At 48.7% G+C, this 26,482-nt stretch overlaps 1 protein-coding gene across 9 annotated transcripts; it reads left to right on the forward strand.

Annotated features, from left to right (window-relative positions):
- The first annotated feature begins 794 nt into the window (after positions 1–794).
- Positions 795–26,195, forward strand: sh3gl3a (SH3-domain GRB2-like 3a). Of its 9 annotated transcripts, XM_040011136.1 has the most exons (12): positions 5,135–16,564; positions 16,674–16,729; positions 18,450–18,518; positions 18,764–18,836; positions 18,924–19,067; positions 19,842–19,975; positions 20,505–20,663; positions 20,778–20,881; positions 21,390–21,514; positions 21,600–21,632; positions 22,058–22,123; positions 22,914–26,195. In XM_040011136.1, the coding sequence occupies exons 3-12, from the start codon at positions 18,510–18,512 to the stop codon at positions 23,114–23,116; spliced, it is 1,050 nt and encodes a 349-aa protein (XP_039867070.1). In that variant the 5' UTR covers positions 5,135–16,564; positions 16,674–16,729; positions 18,450–18,509; the 3' UTR covers positions 23,117–26,195. The 9 variants fall into 9 exon arrangements, with proteins under 9 accessions (XP_039867066.1, XP_039867069.1, XP_039867065.1 ...); XM_040011132.1 differs by lacking the exons at positions 5,135–16,564; positions 16,674–16,729 and adding an exon at positions 795–1,022; XM_040011129.1 differs by having other exon boundaries at positions 5,135–16,729.
- The last annotated feature ends 287 nt before the right edge of the window (positions 26,196–26,482 follow it).

The following is a 26,482-nucleotide window of genomic DNA, read 5'->3' on the forward strand; positions in this document are numbered from 1 at the left end:
AGTAACTTGTTTTTGCAATCAGGTGGAAGGTTCCACACCATCAGGGCAAAAACAGAGAGTGAAGAGGAGCTTCGATCCTCAGGCCATTCGAGCCAGGACATGCCCCCACTCCCCTCATAGCATCACCATAAGGGTCTGGAACTGGATTTTATATCATATTCTTGTTACAATGCAGAACTTTCACTGTCATAATTCATATCATGTCTGATTTATTATACGTCACGCGCTGCTACACTGATAATGCTGCTTCACTATGCTTATATTACTCTGCTCAGTCTGTTACTTTGGTAGTTTTGGTTACTTTTGGTCTACTTTTGCTCTGTCAGCACATTGCTGTGCCAATGTGGCACGAAGCACTTTAACATTCCATTTCCACAATGTCCACTTTCAGTTTTTTTATTTAAAGTTTCAGATTTTTGATTTAGATTTTCTTATTGTTTATAATGTTTTGCAGTGTCAGGACACACTTCACTGTGTGTTGTACTTGTGTGACAAGTGGCAAATAAAGACTCCTGGAATAATCAAGGATTCACGTAAAATGCATGACCACTTTGACCAGGAGCCACTCCTAACAGCTAAAGTGTGCAACAAAGAAGGAACCCAGGAACAACTGAACCAACCGAGAAACAATTTCAATATCAGGAATCAAACAAAATGACACATGCACACATCATATTCTCCCCCTCATATATATATTTTTATATCCAAGTCCAGCCCTGCTGCTCAGTGATGTCATGCATTAATTGTTATTTATCTTTTTAAATCCTCGGAGACCTTTATTTTGAAGCAGTTTCCGGCAGCCTCCCGCCGTTAGAGCTTCACTGAGCTCGGGGTCATGCTGCAATCTTAGCGGAGTCTGACTGATGAGTGCGGAGCTGTGGTGTCGGCTGCTTCGTTCTTGAGCCCAGCCTCCGTCGGCCGTGTGTTGAGTCGCTTTACCGGAGTATTTTGTGCGGGGTTGAAGCCGTTCGTCCAGGATGTCTGTGGCCGGGCTGAAGAAGCAGTTCCACAAAGCCAGTCAGGTATGGAGGCGCCCGACAACAGCAGTTCGGATGCGGACCCTGATCTCCGCTTCAACATCAAACCGTGACCGGAATCAGGCTGTAGTTGGTCTGAAAACACGACAAGTCTGAGTTGTTATCGCTTAAAAATCGAGGGCTTCAAAACGTGTTTGCAAGGTGTGGATGGAGCGTTACTTTCCCACCCAGATAAGTTGTTTTTATCGGAGATAACGTCACACCAAACACTGCTGGGAAAATCTGATGATTTAATCTAATTTCACACACACACACAAGTAGATTCATCTTAAGCCACAGTTATGGACTTTTTATCAATTTATGTAATCCGGTGAATAATTCGTCTTCATTGTTGTTGCCACACAAGTTCTTGAGAAACGTCAGACTTTGCTGTTTCCACAGTAAAACCAACAGGAAACACTAACAGAGAAGTACACGTAACTGTTTTTATTATGAATGTTTCGAGAGGCTTTAGGTCGACGTCGGGTTTGATTTTATCTCCTGAAAGGAAATCACACATGAAGCCCGTGTTTAAGGCATCTTGGCGATGTTTGTGTGACTGAGGCACCAGCCAGATGTTTCGCACCTGCCACAGCTGCGCCGCGCAGTCATTTAAAGGCAGGTGGAGCAGTCTTTATCAGGTGGATTTCACTCCCGGGCTGTACGGTTTGTGTTATCTGGGTGACACAACGTTACATGATAAAAATACCATTGAACCAGTGGAAGGACCTGCTATTCCCACTGCCACCAAAAACACTGTGGTTTGTGGGCGGCTGTGAGTAACATCTAACATTTGGACAACTTGGAAACAGCTCGCAGACTGTTAGTCTCAGTGAACCTTCATCTTCACCTTTAAATAAGAATTCGCTGCAGTTATCAGTAGATCACAGGCTGGTTTCCATCAGCTTCCATCAGTCTCAGTGGGATTCGCTACACAGCACTGAATCTGTACGTTTAATACCATGATATGTACTGGTGATGCTGGGTGAATCGGCTCAGCTTGCATGATTTGCTCTCTCTGTTGCATTTGATACAGCAGAGCATGCGAGAAGTATTGATTTCCATCAGTATTGGTGACTGTGCTTGTGGCGCACCACAGGGCTCCATTGTGGCCCCTTTGTCATGTTAGCAGCTGTTCCTTGTGTTCATATTTAAATCACTTTTATGCTGATGATACTCGGATATATCTGCGCTTTAAACCAAGCAGAAGCTCCTTAATAAATTCCTTCAAATGAAACTAAATCAAACCTGATGGTATAAAAGATAGATGTAGCTGCCATTGTCATCTTGGTGTTTTCTGAAGAACTTGAAAAAAGGTGGCGACTGGGCTGTTTTAAGAGTTCTTTAACAACCACCTCCTAAGGGGACAACCCCAACCTGGGGTTAAATAGCTGGGACTCTCCACCTTTGTTTTTAGAACTGAAGAAGCTTCTTGGATGAGAACTGAAAGAAGTCCGTTTTATTCAGTACGACCCCAAATGAGTCACTGAGTACTGAAGTGTTAGCAGAGGTCCGGGGCAGCGCCGCTTTGGCGCTACAGGTATCACCCCGTGGTGGAGATCTGTCATCAACGCGAGCGTCTTCCTTTTAAGACGTTTATATACGTTTTAAAGCACTTGGTTCTTGTTTTAACCTTGAGAGTGTTATCTCTGCTGTTCTCTGATTTGCCTTGTCAGTGTCCATTCACCGTTGTGTGTGTGTTTCTGTGAATGGTGTAAACTGTTTTTAATCACGTCCCCTGAATAGTTTCCAGGTTGTTTTTTGGTTAAACATGCTTCAGATCTGCTCTCAGGCTCAGTGGGGCAGTAGAATAAACTGATTTGATTTGTCATAGGAAGCGGGACTTGTGTGTTGGTTTTAGTCTATTTTTATTGTGTGTTATGTCTTCACAATGCATCGTGGCAGCAGGAAGACACAGAGTGTAGCCCGCAGATTGCATCAGAGGCCTTTGCTGCGGTTATCGAGGCAACTTCAGGTTGAACCCTGTTTGTGAAGGTGGGTCACATCTAACTGGGATAAATTGCCACGGTAACTGATGCTGCAGACCCAACCTGCTCAGAAGCACTTACGTTTGAGATGAGCGCTCGATAGGTATGAAGTCACCACTGACTGACCAATACGATCTCTGGAAACTAGCGTCAGAATTCCTGAAAGTTCCATGTGACCTCAGAGAGTACGGAGCATCAGTAAGATAAAGACTCTGAGTCACAACTTTATTGCTGATTCTATTTTTATGGCCCTGTAAGCGCTGCTATCTGATCCCACGCCTGTTTGTGTTTGTGGACTCACAGTCGCCACTTTTTCTGCTTTTACTTCCTGCTTCAAACAAACTTCACGCAGCAGATTGGGAAACCCTCAGGAGACTTATGGACCTGATAACCATCTACGTGTGACCACTTAGCCTGATCGATGATGAAGGGGAAGATATCCTGGATCCCGTCAAAGTCGCTTAATAGTGCAGCCTTGCAGATGAACCTAAACTAAAACGTTAGGAGCTCGGTGTGTTAGTCTTCTTTAGAGCCGTCGTTTCCAAAATGAACCTCGTGTTTCATTTAGTAAGACCGTAAACTCATCAGCAGGGCGTGTAATGAGCTCAGAGATCATGTGAGCAGCAGGCTCGTCTTCTCATAGACTGTAATCAGATTTCTTTTATAACCAGAGGAGTCGCCCCCTGCTGGCCATTAGAAAAAATGCCGGTTTGAGGTCATCTTTCCGTCTTTGGTTTCCACCTTCGTGGAGAGCTGTGGTCAGCCTCTGTTTGAGGCCTGGCTTTGTTTCAGTCAGAGTGCTGATTTCTTCTCTTAGTTAAACACTCACACAGTGACAGTGAGGCGTTACAGGCCTGGGCCTGTGTTATTATTATCTTTAGCCACATAACGCGATAATTAGTCAGCTAAAGGCTGCAGCCCTGTGTGACTGTGCGCATGAACAAGAGAAAAATGAATCCATAATAAAGAGCGATCCAACCTTTTATTCATCAGTGATCGCCTGTGTTCAGTATTGCTTTTTTAAAAATTACTTTATGTTTTTATAGATAGAATAAAATAGCCCTTTATTGTCATTGTACATGTGCAACAAAATTGTGGGTGCTCCACACCAGCTGTGCCGGAATAAAATATAAATAGTAGAATATGTACAAAATAAGAGAAGGGCCCACGTTAGACAAGACTTGGTCTGAATAGAGTCCGTGTATGAGTGACGGGGGTTACTCAGACCGTGGCTCAGATTGGTGAGGTGGGTGGGCAGGCGTGGGGGGGTTTGCGTAGAAGATGAAGTGTTAATCTTAGGTGCTGCAGCCCTTTCACCATCGACTGAGGAGGTGGCGTTGTGTCTGTCTCTGTAAGTCTGCAGATGTGAGTGTGAATAACAAACAGCTGGCTGATACAGCTCTCACCGTCAGCTCTGGGGTTTGGAGCTGTGAACACACCACACAGAAAACACACCACATTCTCCAATCGCATTTTTATCTTTACCAAACTTGAACATGTACCCCTTTACTCCTTGAAGGGGGAGTGGGAGTTCCCCTTGAAGCTCTTCTCTGAACTGAGGCCTTTCCGTCATATTTCAGGCTGTTTACAGAACAAGACGACTGGGTTTGCATCAGCCGTCAGTGAGGGTGCTCTCTGCCAGTCCAGCCGCCCTCAGAAAAACACAGAAACTGCTCAGCGTCATCAAATGGTCATGAAACCAAGACTTTATTGATATACTGAGGTGTCATGTGGGTACTGGGAAGGTCGTCTTTAAGGGGGAAAGAGTTCAAGAAAATACATAAAGGCAGGGGTGGGCAACTCCAGGCCTCGAGGGCCGGTGTCCTGCAGGTTTTAGATCCTGGGTCAGCACACCTGAATCAGATGATTAGTTCATTGCCAGGCCTCTGGAGAACTTCAAGACATGTTGAAGAGGTCATTCAGCCATTAAATCAGCTGTGTTGGATCAAGGACACATCTGAAACCTGCAGACACAGGACCTCGAGGCGTGGAGTCGCCCACCCCTGCCTTTAGGTGTCGAGTGATGATGGTGGATTGCTCTCTCAGGGTTGGAGGACAGGCAGTTTATGTATCGTGGGATCTTGTTCAAGAATGGTGTTAAGGTGGAGCGTGTGGTGACTGGCAGGATGGTGCTGGTCCACCTTAACAGGTTTAATTTACCCATAATTCACTGCACCAGTATCCTGCTTCAGATAGTCGAGCTCTACAGGGCTCTAAGCTGCAGCCACACTGGAAGCGGTTCATTCGCCGTGCGTCGATTTGATGCTGATGGATGGTCACTAGTGGAGATTCCTGGCTCTGGTTGCCTAGGTAACCAACTAATGCATTTACTACCAGGTCATGTGTTAATCATCGGGTTCCTTCACTGTCAGCACCGTGCTGACAGCTGCTCTGAGTGTTTGTCTCCACACATGCTGCTGTGCTTCGTGGACGGACACCTCGCTCTGGCCTCGTCTCCTCCGGGCTCGTCTCCTCCGGGCTCGTCTCCTCCGGGCTCGTCTCCTCCGGGCATCTTTGCTTTGTTCAGTCTGACCGTGCTGCCACTCTTCAGACAGAAGAGGCTTCTCCTGCAGCCTTTCCAAACAGACATACTTGTTCAGTCTTTTTCTGCTTGTGCTGTCATGAACTTCAACCTTTAACCGAGGCCCGTCGAGTCTTAGATGGACCTCTTGGGTTTCTCTAAGCGTCTCACGGTCTGAGCTTGGGATGAATTTGCTGGGACATATTTTCCACACCTGATTGCTCCAGACCTGACTCTGCTGTTCAGGTGACTCCACGGAGGCAGCTTATTCAAATCTGACAGAATAAAACTTTTAGGATTGCAGCTGTGATTAACGAACGCTTCCAGATTGAACGCTGCATACCTCGGCCTCCGCCCTGCAGTGTCTCCTGCCTCATGAAGTAGCTTCAGTTATGTGAGTGGTGAGAGCGCTGATGCTGAGCTCTGCTTAATCACGGTGTCCTCTCACAGCAGGCTGTATGAACGCTGTCGTGTCTGTGAAATTATTCCCACGTGCACAAGCTGAAAGTCAACCTGCCACTTCCTGTTTGTGCATCAGTGTGCGGTGCACGACATTATAGATTGTGTTTTATTTTAAACACACGTGAAAGATAAACTCGAGGTCGACTTGGTTTCCACTTTCACTTATTTTCCGTGAGAAAAAGATGCAGACTGAGTGAAACCCGATGAATTCTCAGTGTCCCCTACCTGTGTGTTTTTCCACGTACCCTTGATCTGTTTGTTTGAGTCCTGCACTGATAACAGTAAAAATCAATGCAAAGCATTTCAGAGCTTCTCTAACGCTGGCGTCACCCGCTGTGGTTTCCTGCTGCTGGAACACGGCGACACAGACTGATAGCGGCGCTCGTCAGCGTCGGCCTCTCCTGCACAGAAAAAACAAATCAGACGTGTTTCTACAGCGAGCCGCTCGTCGTGTGTTTCACGAACATTGTTTGCTGTTCACCTGCTTCCTGACACCGGGGTGGAGACCAGATGAACCAGCAGGAGATAACCGGGAAGGGAAACGCTATCACTTCCTGTTTATTTCAGCCACATCTCTCTTTGTTTCCACTATTGTTGGAAAAGCAGCACAATTAATATAGCAGAATATTTTCTCTGCCCGTTTTGGAAAAATCCTCAGTGCTGGGGCGTTTATATTTGCACTCAGGTCCAAACCGCTACTGAATTCTATGGAACAGCTGCTGCATAAGCCTTAGATCCAGAGTTCCCTCTGATCTGGGACTGTCCACTGTTAGTCCAGTATAGTTAATGTAAGCCAACTGGAAAGAGGATTGGAAAACGTGGCCTGGTCTGGTTTCTGTGGCAGCGTTTAGGTAGCAGGGTCACAATGTGCAGTAAACATCGTGAAAGCATGGCTCCATCCTGCCTCGTATCAAAGGTTCAGGATGCTGCCGGTGGTGTTCGTGCTACACTTTGAACTTCATTTAAACTCCACATCCTGCCTGAGTATTGCTGCTGACCGTGTTCGTCCGTTTGTGACCGCCGTGCGTCACGCCACAAAGCTCAGATCGACTCAAACAGGTTCATTGAACGTGATGACGAGTTCACGGCAGTCAAACGTCAGTCAGCAGAGCGCCTTTGGAAGGAGGAAGGACGGGAGGTTCGTGTCACGGATGCAGACGATAAATCTGCAGCAGCTGTGTGATCAGGTATCACCAGAACCTGCCCGTCTATCCATCTCACTCCATGACGCTCTGTGTTTACTAAGCTAACATAGCATGGAGCTCAGAGGAAGCTAACAGCACAGAGCCGTCAGTGTGGAGGAGTTTCTGTATGATGAAGGTTATTTTTGTTTCTCTTCTGCTTCAGTCTGCTGCTCAGAGATGCTCTCACAGCCAGACCGAGAGCAGGAAACCAGGAACTAACGTGACGAGAACAGAAAGACTCCCACACTGAGCTGAAATCAGCCTGTAGTTTATCCCATTTTACTCCTGAATTCAGTAACTGTTTATTCTTGGATTTATTTACTTGTTAGGTTTCATTGAAGAATAACTGAAGCTGTTGTTTTTACTGATGGACACAGTGTTACACACAGAGACTTCAGGAGGAGAACAAATGAGGCATAAAACGAAGATCTGAACTTTTTTTAATGAGTAACAGCAGGAAAAAGCTTGGATGGTCACGTGGACTCTAAGGAAGATTGGAATAAAAACTGAGGAAGAGGAGCTGAAGTGTCAGCTCGGAGAGGATGTCCTGTTCAGGCAGTGGATGTGGATCTTTAAAGGTCCACAGCAGACAGGACAGACTTCACCAGAACGTCTTTTAAAGACAAATAGTGACAATGATGTCATCTACTTGAAACCGCAGGCGTCTTTATTTAATCTGTAACCTTTGGGTGATTTTTCTGGTAGAAGCTCGAGGTAAACAGACGGTCGTGTCTCAGCAGCTCAATAAAGACGAGCTGTGTGAACTGAGCGCGATGTGGGTTTGCGGTGTGTCGGGATCGCGATCTGCCCCAGTCTGTCACTCAGTCACAGCTGTGGTTTTCCTCATCTGCTGCTCTCTTTGCCGTGCAGTCGCTGAACAGGTGGAGCTCGCCATCCGTGACGTTTTAACACTGTTGTCGTCTCACACGCTGAAACCAAACGAGAGCCATAACACTGTCTGTCTTCATCAGAGCGAGGCTTGTTTGGGGATTTTTAGCCCAACCTCTACTTTCAAGCTGACAGGTCTTTAGTCTGATCCAGCTCACGTACGATTTCATCGTCTCAGGCAGCTTTGGGCTGCAGAGCATCGCCTCCATTTCGCCCAAGCGCTGCGTCTTTCCCAGCGTTGTCCAATGAACGATGACCTTTGGGATCAGTGATGTTCATCACCAGTGCTTTGTGAGGACAGTTTGTAGCTTGTGTGTTAAATTCAGGTTATACTGTCTGATCCTGAAAGGCTGAATGATTGGATGCTGTAAAGCCTGCGATACTTTCTCTTCACGCTGGAGGATGGAAATGAACTCTGTCACAGGACTGTTGTGTTTGTGTTTGGGCCACATGGTGTGATCGCACATTAACACCCCGCCCCCCGACGATCGATTACCTGTGATTGGATGGGAGTCCAGAGGAGACTGTTTCTGTTCTTTAGCACGCTTTACGAGGTTTACGTCCAGGTGTAGCCCACCTCTCCTCCAGCGACAGCGAGGATCGACTCCAGGATCCTGACTGAATGTCGACACATTACATCCTGGTATATTAAGTATTTTTGTCTTGTAATATTCTAGTTTTCATGCAGATGCTTTTCTTGCTTTCATCCATCAGAGAGTTTGTCTAAGGCATTGTTGCTCTTGCAGTTTTGACTTTGACGCGCAGCTTTAGCGCTGAAGTCATTCTCACTCACAGAGTTTGGAAAGCGAGACTCTCGCTGTTTTCTTGAACTTTAGTTATAAATGGCTGAATGTGAGGTGAGTCAAACCTCAGCGGGCACTGAAACGACAGGAAAGCAATGAAATCTAACTGCACAGAAATGGTTGTTTCATGTTCTTTTAAAAACACATTTTGGCATAACTTAAGAAGCATTGATGTCAGCAGAGCGGAGGTGAAACGATCTCAGGTGTGAGCGGGGGTCTTGATTCCGGGTCGGGTGGAGGCCTCGCTGCATGCCCGCAGCATCAACGACCTGGTCTCTCTGCAGCTGCAGTTTGTTCTTACGCTAACCTGCTGCGTTCGCTCGCCGCCTGCAGCAGGAACAAGATGCCGCTGCTCAGAGATGCAGCTGACACCTCGCTGCGCCGAGCCCATCCATCTTTAATGATCGGTGATGGAGGACCGAGCCCCGGTCGCCTGCCGGTCTGGCTCATTAACATTTCAGCAGCTCATCATTATCATCATCACTGCTGCTTCCCTGTGACGTAAATCAGCCGGTTTATGTTGGCAGTGCGAGGCGAGAGTCCTCCAGCCGAGCAGCAGAAGGTTTATGATGCAAAGATTTCCCAAAAGGTGAAACGTTACACTGGCTTCTGTTTGATCCCCCGAGGAAACACCCGGTTCTAGCACAGCACGCCGTTTCCTGCTGAGTGTCGTTTTAACCAGGTTTTATTTTGGTCATCGGGATAGCAAAGGATGCAGGTTTCTGTCAAACAGGGTAACAGTCTCGGTGCTTCAGCTGCGCTCAGAGCAGTCGTACATGTGTGCTGCTCGCCGAGCAGACGAAGATGTGGAGCCAGAAAAACCTGCAGAAGATTCCAGTGTGTGTGGAAGGAACGCTGGCCTGTTATAATATCCTGTTTATCTGCAGTGGAGCTTTGATGTTTTTAAGGTGTCAGGTTGTTACTATTGTTACTGCTGTGTAACAATCGTTTTGTTTGAATTGCTTTTCATTTTAGTTTCTTTTGTAATAACCTTTGATCTCGTGATGAAAACGAGTTTGTGTGGCTGAACTGATGCGTTCGCCTGATGGACCTGAAGCCGCGTTGGCAAATGGTGACATCATCGCAGTGGTGCAAACATTTATACTGGTTTCATGTATCGGCTCTTGCGGTCTTCTGCTGAGTGATGGTGCAGATGAGATCGTTGTTTTGCGGTGGTCTCTGCAGGACGCTCGTCCATGCTGGAGAAACTCACTCAGACTCTGTTAGCTGCAGACGTTACCTTCAGTGTAACTGGGGGTTAATTAAGCGTTGGTAGCTTAACTGGGAAACTCTGACTGGTTCTCACCTGTGACGTGAAGCTTGATCGTGGCCCTGCAGCTTCAGCAGACGGGCTTTTGAGTTTCTCAGAGCCCAGTTAGCACATTTTAATTATTTTATTGTGAGTTTGTTGAAAGTGGAAAACGGCCTAACCTCGGCCCGATGGTCAGACCACCTCTGTTTAAAACTGTGACTCCTGGAAGTTTGTGTTAACGCAGGCAGACGGAGCTGCCGGCGCTCCACACGAACCAGACGACTGTAAAAACAGCAGCTGATGTTTGTCGCTCTGACAACCTTTGCAGGAGTTATCAGAGAGGTGGCCTGAAATCTCCCGACCAGAGCCGCGCTCAGATTAGCTTCTGACTCACCCGATGGAGACGTTTCCTCAAAGACACGGGGAGTCATTTAAAACGAAATGATTATGTGAAGAAGGTCAAACAGACACACGTGCACCGGCACAGCCCACACTGCAGCACTTTATCACTAGTTCACTTGTTCATCTCCCTGACCTTTGACCCTGAGATGTTTTAAATCTAATATTTTCTCGTGACGTCTCTCGGTCGTGTTATCTGACCTTAATGATTCATGGAAGACGCAGAGTGCGTTGTCGCTGCGCACTTATTAACTCAAGTTAACAAGTGAAGACAGAAAAGCTTCTCTGCAAGAGTCAGATTTGTTTGTGACAAATAAGTGATCGGTGTAATCAGCTGCCTCTGCAGCGAGTCTCGCAGCCCACAGACGGACTCCATCTCCTCCTTACTCTGCATCTGTGACTCCAGCTTCATGATGGAGGTCTCCACCTGCTGCAGGTTCTCGTTAGAAAACCCATCCAGCTGCAGGAGGAGGCAGAGGAGGAGGAGGCGGGAATTTTCTGGAGAAGCAGCTGATTAACATCAAGAACCAAAACGAGCAGAGCGACGTGCCTGCAGGGAGGCGGGGACTGTGTCACTGTCGGAGAGATGAGAAATAAAACACGAACAAGTAGAAATTTACATTTTTCTGTAACCATGTGATCCATAAACTAAAATGTTGTTTAATAAGGGTTGAAATTTGAACTCGAGCTCATCAGAAGAGTGTTTACTCGGCTCACAGAGCAGGTGAGCAGCACGCTCTTTTCTGCACTGCTTTAACAGGTATAAGAGTCGCCCCCTGCTGGATATTAGCAGTAATGCAGGTTTAAGACACCTGTGCATTGTTTGACTTCACTTGTCAGAACTTGAAGGTACGTCTGACTTATGATGACATCCAGTGATGTTCGAAGGTCATTCAGCTTGGTCTGTGAACACAAAACCCCACAGCCAATCAGAATGAAGCTGGCCTAAAGGGGGAGGGGTTGAAACTGTATCACAAGTTTCTGCTCTGAAGGCCCAGCGTGGTCAGCAGACCTGACAGGAAGTATGTGAGGTGATGTGTCTGACTGAAGGAACCACAGTGACATTAGACGTGACCATCAGCAGTCGACGCGTGTCCCTGCTGTGGCCTCTAATGAGGCAGGTTTAACCGGCTGTAACCACGGGGGATTAATCCAGTAATTTCACGCCGTCCTGTCTGACGTATTTTATTTTCTCGTAAATCCTCTCGCGTCTGTTTTCTAGGAGACGACCTCGTTAACTCGTTTCTGTTTGATTCCCTGAAACTGAGCCGCTGTTTGTAGGTCGCGCTCAGAAACAGAAGTGACGGGAAACGCAGCACAATGACTGCAAGGCTGCTGCTTCCTTCCTGCTGAACGCATGAGGAAAGCTCCACCCACGGCGTGCGCACACACACACACCTGACTGTGAACGCTGTGGTTGCATTCACTGCAGCTCACACTCACTCTGTAGAGTAAAGGCTGCTTAAATATAAAATAATGACACTGGTGAGTGTTGATCAGTCAGCTGGGGCCTTAAACACACCTTCGTGGGCGCTGTGTTACTCCTGCCTGCAGTCATGATAAAGTTGCTCTTCACACTCGGACCAAAGATTTTCTCACAGCTGTGATGCGTGTGCGTGTGTAAGTTTAGCGTGTCCAGGGTGACGGCAGCGCTGCTTTGATGATAAATCCAGTCGTAGGTCTGCAGAGTGTGCGCGCTCTTTTATGGCGCAGTCAGATTATTGCTCAACACTGACGCTCAAAGTCCTCGAGTGTAAGTTCGGTCTTATGAATTCAGCTTTGACCTCACGGTGGTTTTCATTAAGGTCACAGGAAGCGTTTCCACAAAGCAAAGGAGGTTTTTTATTTTTGGCTCTGCTGATTAGCTGAGTATTGGTAAAGGCTCGCTTAGCAGCAGACACAACGGAGAGCCAATCAGAGAGCAGGAACAGGTCAGGTTGACCTAAGACGTGGTGAGGTTGACGTGACCTTTTCCACATTGTTAGTGGGAGGTTGTTGAAAGCCTCCTGAGGCTGCTGATTCGTCTTTTTTCTTCCTTGCGTGCTCTGACTGTGTTGTGTCTCTAACAGGTCGCGTGCTTTTTCCTTTGCCTTTAAACGATGTCTGACTGCCGCGCGTACACTCTGATGGACGCATCGGGCGCAGCCTGGGGTCGTCATCCTGCTTTGTTTCGTTTTGCCTCCTGCACGCAGCGAGGCGGTCACTTTGCTCCGGTCTGCTTCCTCTCTCCTGTTTCCCCTGCAGGCCTCTGGTCAGCTCCCTGGTTCTTGATGTCAGTCGGCTGCTTCTCCACAAAGTCTCTGGGTCGCTGTTTCCAAAAGCTGCAGCGGGTGGAGAAGCGGCTCCGGCCTGAGCAGAACAAATGTGCCGAAAGCCCGAGTGATGCGAGCGTCGCCGGAGGGGTGAAGTTTATCAGTGGCGTTGTTCGTGTACACGACGCTCTCCGTGTGGGAAACACCGACCAAGCTTCACGCAGACGTGCAGGAGCGCCTGAGGACCAAGTCACAGCTTTGTTAGCAGGACAAAGCGAGTACTGACCTCCAGCCTGTAATCGCATCAACCTATCAGCTTGTTGATGGTGTGAACAGCAGTGAAGCGTCCCCTCCGGCTCAGCTCTGTGCTCTGGGAGCTCGCTGAAACAATACGTTCCTGCAAACACACACAAAGCACACACAGCTGAATTCCTGTGTGCGTGCGGAGGCCGGTGACTCAGCGTCGCGAGAGATTCCTCTTTGTTTTGACGGGAATCTGCTGCTCGCTCCGGCGGGCGCCGTGGTTTGACCGGTGTCACTCTCTCCCCGTCGTTAATAACACACCTCAGCTCAGAGCGTGACGCTGACTCACAAACGCACAACAACAAATTATCCGACACGATCCGTCACGCTGTGAGGCCGAGCGAAACACCGAGCGGGGACCGGAGCGCGCGTCGGTGCGGACGAGTGTTAAAGCGTTTAATTAACCTCCGGACGCTTTTGATTAACCTTAAAATCTGAAGTCAGATCTTTTCCAAGAGGTTAAAACAAAAACTAGTTTTTAGTTTCAGGGGAAAAAGAGATAAAAGTTTTGGACCTGAAGATTAAATTAAGTTTAATGAATACTTAACGACCCAGCGAACTCTACTTCCTTTAAGATGAGTGTGTCTTTGTTCTGTGTAGAGCTGTCACATGAACATTTATTCTGTGCATTTATTGAAGTTGAGGTGGGACAACGGGTAGGACCGCCGTCTCACAGAGGCCGTCGCTGCTCTGAGGCTGCACAGACAACATTCCCTGGACTTCCTGGATGTTGTTGGGTGTGTTTCATTTGGACGTGCTGGAGACGCTCAGAGACGCAAACAAATGCCCCAAAGTTTGGTTTGATTTTCAGACGTCGGGCGTGTTCTTGCCCCAACTTAAGATCTTCTGAAGAGCTTTTAGAGTCATACTTCTTCATTTTTAGGCCTTTGCTTTTGGGAAAGTCAGAAATATTCAATAAAAATTGAAGAGAATGCAACAGGTTAATATACGAGGCCTCGGACGCCCTCGCAGAGGCTGGAAGCTGATGTTTACATGTGCGCTCTGGCTGCAGCGTTATTGCTTGGCGTGTGTGTGTGTGTGTGTGTGTGTAATATGAGCTGCACAATCAAAGAAATGCTGCAAAGCTGCTGCTGCTTTGATCTGTGAGGAGACGTTAACATCCTGATGAAGATGGCGGCGTGCGGGGAGTCGGCGGGTTTTCACTGCTGAGCCTCGTGTTCAGCGCTCGGGATCATTTCAGCTCTAATGTGTCGGTTCACGTGGAGTCTGCGTGGATTAAGTCTCTGTCTTAGCCACCTGTAACCTGCTGCTAATGCATCTGGCCTGCAGGCGTTGTGCCGTCTCCTCCTCTGACATCCATCAGCTGCCAAAGGCTGCGTTACTTTGGAAACAGTTACACATGGTTACATTTACAAACAGTCACTTTACATTCAGATGAACTTCCACGTTGTCCTTCATGATAACACGTTGCCTTTAAAACTGCATCTTTTGCACATGTTTTAAAGGAGACTTGTTAGCGTAGCTTAGTATAAGTCACAGTTCAAACTAATCCATCTTTTTGTTACACAGTGTCTTAGTTTAACTCCTGGTGCTCTCGAGGCTGCTGCAGGCCTTTGTCTCACTCTCCTGTCTCTGCCCTCATCATCCTCACCGTGCAGCACATCTTTAAGCTCGGCGTGTGACCGCCCACGGGGTCAAGGCGTCCCACAGAAACCTCCTTGTGATGTCATTTGTCTGCTCGTACACAAACTTTCATTGAGGGTCATTTAACCCCCATCGTCCTCCTGCTCGCCCGTGCTGACTGTGCTGATCCAAGGATAAAAACCTGTGATAAAATGTAGCCTGAGCTTGGATTACTGTAAATACGCTGAGCTCATTATTATTAACTTCAAACGTTCAATGGGAACGTCCAACGCTGGAGCAGGAGATACACGTCAGGAAGTGCAGAAAAGAAACCTGAACGTTAAACTGATCATTCTTTGTTTTTAGGAAAAGTCCCGGTCTGGTGGCTAACCACGTCCCGACCCCAGCTCTGTGCTCGTGCTTCTGTGATGATCTAGACGGAGCGTGCAGCGAGTCTGCAGCGAGACGTTCAGCCTTCCTGTTCAGCGCCCTCTCCTCTGTCCTAGAAAGGCTCTGCCCGTCAGATTGGGCTCATTTCTCTGAGTCTGCTAATTTTACCCAGGCTCTGACCCACTTGGTGAATCTTTCCTGCTACTCGGCAGCACTTGTAGTCGAGCCTGAAGCGCTCACACACACACACACACACAAACAAACACACCCCACTCTGCGGAGTGTTTGGACTCGACGGTTGGTCGAGCGATCGTGTTGTGACTGCGTTCGTTAAACTACTGAAGGTGACACTGATGCTGTCGGGCACAGTCGGCTCGTAGCTCGGCGTGCAGCCAATCAGAGCTCTGAGTTTATTATGAAACTGAGCAGTTGCACTGCAGCTGGACTTCCTGACGTTTCAGTATCAGGTGGATAACATCCCTAAAACCGTTCTGGGCTTTTCTCAGGGGTTTATACACTTTTACCAGCTGTGGTAAAAGTGATCGCACAGCTGGACAGGTGTGCAGCTGGACAGGTGTGCAGCTGGGTGCAGGTGTGCAGCTGGGTGGGCAGCTCACAGGTCTTAGGTTGGTCGGGAGGACGTAGGCTCAGCATTAATGACGCTGTGATGAAAGGCTACTTGTTTTGGGACAAATGTCGGCGGCGGCGTTTCCGGCGCTTCGCCTCGTCCCGTTTATTTAAACGAGATCTTCAGGCTAACTGGCTGATGAGTTACCAGGTAAAGCTCGTGTAACGTGATATTAACAAGCAGACCTGCAGTTATGAAGGTGAATATTAGATCATGCACAGATGGGTTCTGCCAGAAAACTTTGTTAGCTGCAGCGCTGCTGGGATGTTCATGGAGTGTGGTCCACCAGTACAGGCAGCTATGTCTCTGCACTGGTTTGTACTGGTTTGCCTTCTTTTGACTGGTTCCATTCCATGTTTCTGTCCTCAAAGCTTTAAAAATGGTTTCCCTCACTGATCGGTGCCTCGCTGCAGTTCAGCGGCGGCCTACAGGGACCAGAGATAAGACGGGATGTCCTGTATCGATCCTCGTATTGATCTCATTCTTTGTACTTAATCCAGTAAAATCAGCACCACGAGTAACTGACTGACTGGATGACGTTCAGTTACCTGAAGGAGAAGCTGCATCCGATATGACGCCTCGCCACGGCGTCACTCCGCTGTCGTTTACAGCTGTTTGTGTGATTTGTCAGTGGGCCGTAAACGGCGCGTCGGTGTCCAGCCGGAGCTGCCGTAAACGGCGCCGTATGATCGGTTTATCACATGAGCAGCAGGACGCTGAGAGTCCAACAGCTGAGAACATGACACAGCGCTGAGTGGATGGGACACACCTTTATTACCGGGTGTAACGAGGCTCACCTGTGCTCTTTACACCTAAGACGTCTGACCTCATAACAAACATCGTCTGATCCAGAGGACGGCGTATCAGGTGCATCGTCTCAGGTTCTGCGCTAACGTACGATCAGGTTTAGTTTCTTCTGCACCTGTAACGGTGCTGATGGTCCAGTCCTGGGCTGTTCATGGATCTCACGACGATGTTTGCTCTTTATTTCCTGCTGTAACAGAAAAATCTATCTGTGGTAGTGTGGAGCACAGAGCGTGTCCTGTATATGTCCAACAGGTGAGTTACAGGTGAACATGCTCCGCCGTGCAGCTGTTATGAAGGAGAATTATCTACACAGAGCAAACAGTTTGTGTATCCGGCTGTAAACATGTTTATTTCTGCTGTGAAGTTTGAACATGAGTCTGTGGGGCTGACTCACTGCTGCCTCTGCTGGCCGTCAGAGGAACTGCAGATGTTTGGACTTCACGTGTCTGACGGTTGATGCTCAGTTTAAGCTGTAGCGGTGCTGCGTGGTACGAAGGTTTGTGGTCATCGTACTCGTGTAGAAGCGTCTCTGAGGTGGACGACACGCTCCGTCTGCCTCAGTAATCCTAAATTTCCCCTCGTGGACGTGATTTCCTGCCGCTCGGCGCCCGTCGCGTCGTCTCACGTCTGGTTGAACCTGAAAGTCTCGTGTCGTGTCTCCTGGCAGTTCTCAGGTTAGCAGAGCTGCAGGTTGCTGTGTGATCTCCAGCCTCTGAACTCAGCCTGCAGGTAGTTTTTACTGAGCTGCTGTTACAGGAAGACCTCGTAGTTTCAGTTCATGTCGTGAATAAAAGGCTGCAGTCACCACGTCACGTTTTCAATGTTTTGCTGGCGTGTCCGTCCCTCCACAGTACCCCCCACCCTGCATGTTTTTATTGCACATTAGCTTCTGGTTCAGCTCAGCGTGTCTTAAACATGCTGTTTAGTTTTTATAAGCAGAGGATTAAAAAGGCCACACAGACCTGGGATCAGCGTGCAGAAGCATGAAGCAGACTGACCTTAAAGTTCATTGATCCCTAAATAAACACAGATATGGGTCAGATTTCAGCCCAGGCTGCAGTCGCAGGTCTGACTGGCCCACTGCCCCAAATCTGAGAGCTTTACTTTGTGTTCAGAGAATTTTTATCCTCTTTAAACGGCGTCCGCGCTGCTGTTACTGCTGTGTGAGCGCCCGGCAACTCCAACCAAACCGTCAGCCAATCAGAGCCTCTGACAGTAACGAGTAAATGTAATTAAGTTACTCTCAGCGGTCTACTTTACACCTTTTTACTTTAGAGTGTCATCGCTCAGCACCACCTTCCAAGTGTCGATGCAGTTTACTGTGTGATGTGCACTTTTATTTTGAAAGGCACCGGCCTTCATTATATCACGAATAATGTAAACGTGCTCTGTAAGTGATCAGTGTGTTACTGTTGTCCAGCTAAATGCTCACACTAATAAAGTTTCTTTGAAGTGGCGACAGTGTTACTGTGGCTCGTTAGCGATTGGTCGATGCTCGTGTTTCCTGTGTTTCCTGTGTAAACCCGGCACGTTTACCAGTGTCCATCACACAGGCTGCGAGTGAAGTCAGTCTGTCCGTGTGGAGCTCTTTATATCCCAGAAAACATGGAGTCACATACGGCGCTGTGTGAGCCTGCTTCAAACAAAGATGTCACACGGCGTGGGAACGAAGTTAAACGTGTTTAAAATCTGCATTTCTAATTGAAATGACCGTCACAGGAGGAGGTCCGTGTTTCGGCGTCTCTTCCAACACCACAGTGACAGATTGTGAGGATGATGTCATCCTCGGATAAATCCCAGAGGCGTTAAACGGTGATTAATGGAGCGACGGCTGGAGCGTGAGCCGGGTTTACTCAGATGTGTTGAAATTTGAATGCAAGCAGGGAAAACTTTATTGAACGCATTCAGAAGCACAAATGTTAACAAATAAAGACGCTTCAGGCCTCCGTGACTCTGTGTGCTCTCTGTGCAGCTCCTCAGTGAAAAGATCAGCGGGGCGGAGGGGACGAAGCTGGAGGAAGACTTCTTAGAGATGGAGCGGGTGAGTCCAGCACACGGCCTGCGGGCGGCCTGCTCACCGCTTTCACTCATACGCTCGGGACAGAACTGGGAGGTCTCGTCATCTTCAGCTGACGAAACACTTCACTCGGGCCGTCCGCTTTATTTAACTCGCCGTTAAAACGTTTGTTAGCTTTAGGAATTGTACGATTTCACAACAAACTGAACCGTTTGCTGAATTTAATCTTTCAGATGTCATCCTGACATTTAACTGCAACCTTTTTTCAGAAAATCGAGGTGACCAGCAAGTCGGTGCTTGACCTCCTGTCCAAAACAACAGAGTACCTCCAGCCTAACCCAGGTGCGAAACACCTCCATGTTTGCTGTTCTCTGAGCTTTCTGTGCTACAAACTCAAACCTGCGTTTGATTCTTTGTTTTCCTCGCCAGCGTCTCGAGCCAAACTGAACATGCTGAACACGATGTCCAAGATCCGAGGGCAGGTGAAGACCACCGGCTACCCCCAGACCGAAGGCCTGCTGGGCGACTGCATGCTGCGCTATGGCCAGGAGCTGGGAGAGGACTCTTTGTTTGGTACCAGCTCTCAGATGCCTCAGGTCCTCTAACAGCTGCACAGAGGCCGTTACAGGCGGAGCGCCAGCGCAAACCCTGCACTGGCACCGAGGCGTGAGCACGGTCATCTTTGGCCTTTCACTGCAACATTTAACATGGACGCAGCTGCTTAGTACAAGACGCATGCAGAGCGTCAGTGTTACAGTGATGCAGCAGTTTTCAAAGATTGCTCCGTAATAGAATCTGCACAGTGCACCACAAGTTTAAAAGCATCAATGTTGTGAATGCTGCTTTGCCTCCTTCATGACGTCAGGTGTCAGCGTAACGCTCGGTGTTGCTGAACGGGCGGTCTGCTGCAGAACGCTGCATGTCGGACAAAAACCTGCAGGACTGTGTGCAGGTTCCAGTGCACGGTCATACAAGGCAGAAGTGTCGTATGTAATAATGGCCAGCAGGGGGCGTGGCCTCAGGTTAGAGGAGGCGGTATGATTGCAGCCTGATGTTCATTTTAAAATTCTGGCCGTCAGAGTCGGAAAGCAGCCGAGTCTGAAACCAAGTCACCGGCCAATGAGTGTGCAGCGTCCCTCCTTTGAGCTGGTCACTCGCTGTGAGGTCAGGATGCAAAGAACTACAGATTTCCTCCCTCGTCGTGTCTCTGTGTTTGCGCCCCTCTGTGCTGCTGTTAGTCGGCTGCGTGTGTCAGAGTTGAATGAGGAGTTTGTACCTTGTAGATGATTTTATTGAGATCACTGTGATAACGGCTCATTGGAGGCGGCACCTCTCTCTGTCCTGCAGGATGCGCTCTGGTGGATGTGGGTGAGGCCATGAGGCAGATGGCAGACGTGAAGGACTCTCTGGACATAAACGTCAAACAAAACTTCATTGACCCCCTGCAGAATCTACAGGACAAGGACCTCAAAGAGATCACGGTAAAGACAGACGAGAGACTGCGAGGTTCTCTGACCGCTGGCGCCGTTTGCAGCGCAGCAGAAACACGCGCTGAAATTTCTGCAGCGAATTTGCAAACTGTTTGAAATCTGCCTGCCGGGGAGCTGCACGCACAGATCATCCTACCTCCGCTTTACTGCGCGAGATGCTGTGCAGCAAACCTGCAGCTTCTCCTCTCCGTGTGCCGAGCTAATGCTAGCTGCTAACCCTCTGACCTGCACCTGGACTCTCAGGTGTGTGGGCGGAGTCACATCAGATATTTGGGCCATTCTTCTGATAATTTCACTCTTACACTCGAGTTTTTAGACGACGTTATCCTCAGTACACTCGCCTCTTATACGCTGCTCGTGGCGTTTAGCCTCGTGACCTCCACCTGCACACGCCTGATCACTTCGCCTCCACATCAGCTCAGTAAATCTGTTCACGATGGTTTTAAATGAAATGTTTTTGTAAAGAAACACACAGTGTGACATGTGCGTGTCGACGTGTTTCTGCCGCTGGTGTTCGCAGCATCACCTGAAGAAGCTGGAGGGCCGCAGATTAGACTTTGACTACAAGAAGAAGCGTCAGGGGAAGATCCCGGACGAGGAGATCCGGCAGGCGGTGGAGAAGTTCGACGAAAGCAAAGAGCTGGCTGAGAGGAGCATGTTCAACTTCCTGGAGAACGACGTAAGAGACGCGAAGACGCGGGTAACGGGAGGGTTTCACACATGAGACGTTATCGTTTAACGTGCGTGTGTGTGTGCGCGTGTGTGTGTGTGTGTGTGTGTGTGCGGCCACCAGGTGGAGCAGGTGAACCAGCTGTCAGCACTGATCAAGGCGGCGTTGGAGTACCACCAGCAGTCGTGTGAGATCCTGGAGGAGCTCAGTGGGAAACTGCAGAAGAGGTAAGAGAGCCGCTTCTCCTCCGCTGCGATCGGGGTTCGTGTCTGCGTGGCGCTCGCGGCGTTCGCGGCGCTCGCGGCATTCTTCGTCGTTTCACGCTGTGAACAGCAGGTCTGTCAGCAGCGTTTTTAAAGCGGGAGCTCACTGAGTTTGTCTGTCACTGAAGGTGTTTTTCACACTTCAGGTTCTGTTCTTGATGAAAGCGTCTGGATTTGGCCGCCGCTCGCTGTCGGCGGATTGCGCAGACATCAGAAGTTTTATCCTCCTGAAATGTCAGAGCCTGTTACTCCATGTTTCCATCAGTAAAGGCTAAAAACACTTCTTTGGTCCTCGTTAAACACGCGCTCAGTAAGGTAGAAGTAGCGAGTAAGAGCGCTTATAAACCCTGAAATGTGCTGAGATCTGAGGTTTAAAATGTGGGCCCGTTTCCCCTCGGAGCGTCCGGTCTGCCGCCGGAGAGGAAATGTCGGCTTTGATTCGAGTCGCCTCCCTCTCTCTCTCCTCCTCCAGGATATCCTCGGCCAGCAGCCGGCCCAAGAGAGACTTCAAGCCAAAGTCGATCAGGAGCAGCATCGAGGCGCTCGACAGCAACCAGCACAACGGCCTGTCCTACAGCTCCTCGCTCAAGTCCACGGGTACGCCGTCCGTCTGTGCGTCTGTGTGTCTCAGTTTGTTTCCATCGTTGCTTTGAGTCCCACTGTTCTTCTTCTGCTGTTATAGATGCGCAGATCAGCCACACACTGAACGGGAAAAGTAGGTATTCCTTTATGTAGCCCCCCCCCCCCCAACACACACACACATCATGTTCATCGTGTGGGAATGTTTCCATTTTTACAAACTGACAGTGAACGTCTCACCTGTTTCCAACCGCCGCTCTGCTGCACACAGATGGAAACTCGAGCTGTGACGTTCACAGGAAGTTTATCTCTTCATTTATGTTTAATTTAAAACCTGAGCTCAGCTGCACGTTGTCACCTTAAACTCTGACACAGTGACGAGCTCCAAACGACTAACAGATGAAGCGAGGAGTAGACGTGAAGCTTTTCCTGCAGCTGTTGTTGGAACGCTGCTGCCCTCTGCTGGTGGCAGTCTGACACCACAGCGGTGCTCTGATCCTCTCATTGTTTTTGTTGTTTTGTGCTCATCGCCATCTCCATCTGTCTCCACATGTCATCCAGCTGATCACATACCATCTGTGCAGCTGTCATGGCCCGACACCCCCGCTACCAACGGCAACGCTCACCGTGAGTAACGCACACCGACGCCGTCACACATCTGCCCGCATCTGTGAGCGGCAGCCCCGGGATTTTGTTTTTGATATCCAGCAAAACTACAGTAAATTTTCAGCTGATCAAACATGAGATGTGGGTGAATTTTGTTATTTTTCTCCTCGTGATCTTCGTCTGTCGGTGTTGTCACGGAGCAAACGTCACCCACTGGATGTCTTCTTACCGTCTTTGTCTGGATGAGTAACCTGCTCTTTAACCCTGTTTCAGACAAAGCTGGGATTTAACATTTTAAAATATGAAACTGTTTGCAAATAATGAATTTTAAATCTTATTTTAAAGACAAAATTCGAGAAATGGCAGATCAGAGGCTGAAACTGGGAGATCTGATTGTTTCTGTTCATCCATTTAGGAAAAAATAATGAATCCTGTGCAACAGAGACGAGCCCCAGAATCAGCTCTCGACCCATGCTGGGGGGGTCTGTGTGCTGCTGGGGGGGGTCTGTGAACAAGACCCCTCCAGCAGAGGACACACATGAGTCCACAAACCCAGCAACCTGGCTCAGACCAGGTGTACAGGGCCTGGAGCCGGGGCTGAGGGAGGGGCTGCCGGGTACTAGGAAGGAAGGAATTAGGGAGAATGAACAGAAGGAAGGAATTAGGAAGAGTGAATAAAGGAGGGAAGGAATCAGGAAGAAGGAAAGAGACTCGCGGTAAATCAGAGCGCTGTGCTTTCATTTCGCCGCTGCGTCACGAGCCCCGTCCGTCCATCAGAGGTTTTTAAATAAAATTTTTGGTTTGTCTGCAGAGCCGGAGGTTTTGGATCAGCCCTGCTGTCGCTCCCTCTACGACTTTGAGCCGGAGAACGAGGGCGAGCTGGGCTTCAAAGAAGGCGACATCATCATCCTCACCAACCAGATCGACGAGAACTGGTACGAGGGCATGATCAACGGCGAGTCCGGCTTCTTCCCCATCAACTACGTGGAGGTCATCGTCCCCCTGCCTCAGTGAAGAGCGCCACCGCCGGGCCTCCGCAGACTCTCCTCGGCCCGACTCGGGCGTGAGCGTGCGGCGGATTCTGTTTCGGACCACAGACGCGGCTGTTTCGTCCCGGCCGACTTCAGATTAAACGTCTCCTTTACTTTTGTCGTCTGTTGATATTTAAGAACCTGAACGGAAACCCGAGCCTTTAACGGGGCCTCAACCTGTCGCTCCGCCCACCGTCCAGCACCGCCGCCTGTGCCGGGTATCCCAACGCCGCCGTCCGACCACTACAAACATTTCCTCACTTTATGGTCACGCTAGTTCTGCTAAAAGTCACCTTTCAATGTTTCCTGGTTGTGTCAAAAATGATGTGTTGCAAATCAGAATCAGACAGGAAGTGAGCCGCTCCACATTCCCACAATCCAAGGATGGAGGTGCTTTTATTTTGAAATGGAGCTCGGCCAGGTTCTGGTTTTAATGTGACAGACGTGAGCGGGTGGAGTTTGGTCTGTGTGACTTTGTTTGAGGCCCAAATCTCAGCCACTTCATCCTGACTTCACTTTGTTTCTTTGCTTTTGTAGTTTCGGCGTCGTTTCTGTCCTTAGTTACGCTGAGACGTGGACAGCAGGAGACGTTTTAATGGTTTCAGAAACACGAGCAGTCAGGCGATCAGTCGTGTTTCCCTTTTGGAGCCACGGCACATAGAAAAATCACACGGCACCAAAACCATAGTGACCATTTATCCCCGCTGTCCCCACTGCACCGCCTGGTGTGACTCCGCCTGCTCGCCTCACTCTGCGTTCTGTGATGGGGTTTGGTGGCGGTCACGTGCCACGCTCTCAGATCTCAGCGGTTAGCACAGGCGTGACCCTAACGGACAGAAACGGTGACCCAAGCTCCAAAAACCCAAACTTCACCTTCTGTAAGTCGGAGTATTTCAAATGTGAAGCTGAATGTTTGGCCTGTGTTGGTTTTCTCCACTGGATTTGATCTTTCTGTTATTCTGCTGCCCTCTCGGCTCCGACGGCCGGTCTGTGTTTAAACCCGTCTCCACGTTTGCCCGCCGGACGCGTGCACGGCGTCGCTCTGAATGTGTGTCTCTGTGTTTACATGCTCTGACGGTTCGTTCTCAGGATCGGGGACGCCGCCTCGTCCGACAGCCTGAAGCTGATGTTTGAGCTGTCGTCTGCACTGAAGCTTTTTAGCCTTCCACCTCGCACCTTCCTCCTCCTCTTCAGCACTTTGAGTTTTTCACACAATCACAGGCAGATAACCACAGATCTTTGTCCTGTTCTGTGAGACTGAAGCAAGTGTCTGTTTCTCATCTTCAACCTGAAGACGTCTGTGAAACTCGTCCAGCTCCTAGTTTTAGTGGATGAGTCTGAGGCTTTTAACCAGCTGCCGTCTGTTCAGTCACCAAATAAGAAGGAAACCAACAAACGCCGTCCTCTCTTTGGCTTTTTATTTAGTTTCACACTTATTTGATCATATTTTTGTAAGAAAGCTCCTGTTTTTATTTCCCATCACTGTAGATCAGCCCCGGCTCCGTGTGCACCGCTTTAAAGGACGCGTGTGATGATGATGATGGTGATGGTGATGGCGTCTGTGAGACAGCTTGTGATGGACTAGCAGCCTGTCAGAGACCCAGAGTTGGACACGTGACTTAGCCCGAGAACAGCAACGTTTCAAAACTTCGCATCATTAAAGTCCAACGACACGTGATTGACGTACTGAGAGAGAAACAAAAAAGACTTTTTAAACGACCACTCGGTGACGTTTATGGAAACATTGCGTTGGTGCTTCAGGGTCAGAAGTGTTCGTCAGCAGCGTGCGAGCTGTGCAGACGTCACATGACTCTGTTAATTGCGGCCTTGTTACTCTAGACGAGTCAGATCATCAGGACATGAACTGAAGCTTACCTGTGAGTAGGCTGGAGTTGTAATTAAAGTTTACCTTCAGGTCGGACGATTACGCGTGGTTTATTACGTCTCGGTTTTCGGCGCCAGACGCTCTGATCAGAGGTCAACAGTCACAGCAGAGCAGGTTTATTTCCACATCGAGTGATCTGGCTGTCGTCTGATGATCGCGTCGCTTCTGTTAGTTCATCTTTTTCAGTCTGTTTCTGCCTGAGGTCAAATCAGCAGGTGACTGACCGTGAGGAAACTGTATGAGCTGTGATTTTAGGCTTTTAATTTGAAAGTTAAACAGGAACTGAGCCCAGTAAAACCGTGCTTACTCTTTACTCCAGCGGAGAGGAGGGTTTGACCACCTCAGAGTTCTTCCACCTGTTTTTGGTTTTATTGTAGTTTTTTACTGTGGTCCAATCGCAGACGCTCGGCTGCGTCTTTGATCCAAACCTGATTCGGCTCCGTCGTGTTTGGATCCGCTCGACCAGCTGTGCTGGACTCTTACTGTTAGCTTAGATGTATGAGGATTTTTTTTATTTACAGTTAATTATGAGTTTGGGGGAGCGGGGAGCTCTTACCTACACAGAGGACGTCCTCCACAAACAAGAGAGGAGTTGTGAAATGAGCGGACCCCCCCCAGCTTTATTTTTCACCACAAGCACTCTTTCCAGCTTCTTGTCGCCCGGACCTCTCTACACGGCTTCCTCCACTACACACTTCTCCCCACGCCTCCATCACTATAAAGGGGGGAGGGTCATTAGCACCATCATATTTCACCTGTCCCCTCTCACGTCCTGGCACCGCCCCTCCACTGCAGCAGGCCAGAGACCACACCCCTGCCACAGAGCCCACACCCCTGCCACGGGAGGTTTTTTTTAAATGCATTTATCATAAAAACACCCAGATGTTTGGTTTTGTTTACAGGCTTCAGACCCACGATGGGCCTTCCTCACACTCCCACAGTGAGAATAACTGACTCTTTGATACACTAACACAAACCGCTCTCTCCACCCCGCGCCTCCGTTTGCCTTTGCAGTCTCAGTGTTCAGTCTGCAAACCTCTTCCCTGCACAGGAAATCGTCACAGTTCTGTGTTTTAGTTTTTCAGTAGCATAATTTATGTAAAAGGTGTTTTATAGATGTTGTAAATGAATATATTCCAAAAATATATTGCGTAAATAAATGACGAGTAAATATCGAGGCAGCGTTCACGTGTGTGTTTTCTTTCTTTGTTCAGTCTGTTCTGTCTACACACACAATTATGTCAACTTCAGGTTCAAACTTTACATCCAGATATGACTCAATCAGAATATTTGTAAGAAACAACACTTATTTTTCTTGGTATTCAGAGTCGGACCTGTTCACTTAGGATTAGTGTGTCTGCCATGACAGCGTACGTTTAGCAGCTTAATGCATTTTATTTATTTTCTGTAGTTCATATTTATTTTTATCCATTTCTGTCTTTTGTGCAGGACTTTGGTCAGCAT

This window comes from Simochromis diagramma, unplaced genomic scaffold, assembly GCF_900408965.1.
Source record: "Simochromis diagramma unplaced genomic scaffold, fSimDia1.1 OVJJ01000603.1, whole genome shotgun sequence".
In the NCBI taxonomy this organism is placed as follows: domain Eukaryota; kingdom Metazoa; phylum Chordata; class Actinopteri; order Cichliformes; family Cichlidae; genus Simochromis; species Simochromis diagramma.

Excerpts from the sequence above, each read along its gene's own strand:
- sh3gl3a (XM_040011129.1), top strand. The coding sequence starts at position 16,607 with ATGGTCCAGTCCTGGGCTGTTCATGGATCTCACGACGATGTTTGCTCT. Across the intron at positions 18,837-18,923 it reads GTACCTCCAGCCTAACCCAG|CGTCTCGAGCCAAACTGAAC; the intron begins GTGCGAAACACC and ends TTTCCTCGCCAG. Across the intron at positions 19,976-20,504 it reads AGGACCTCAAAGAGATCACG|CATCACCTGAAGAAGCTGGA; the intron begins GTAAAGACAGAC and ends TGGTGTTCGCAG.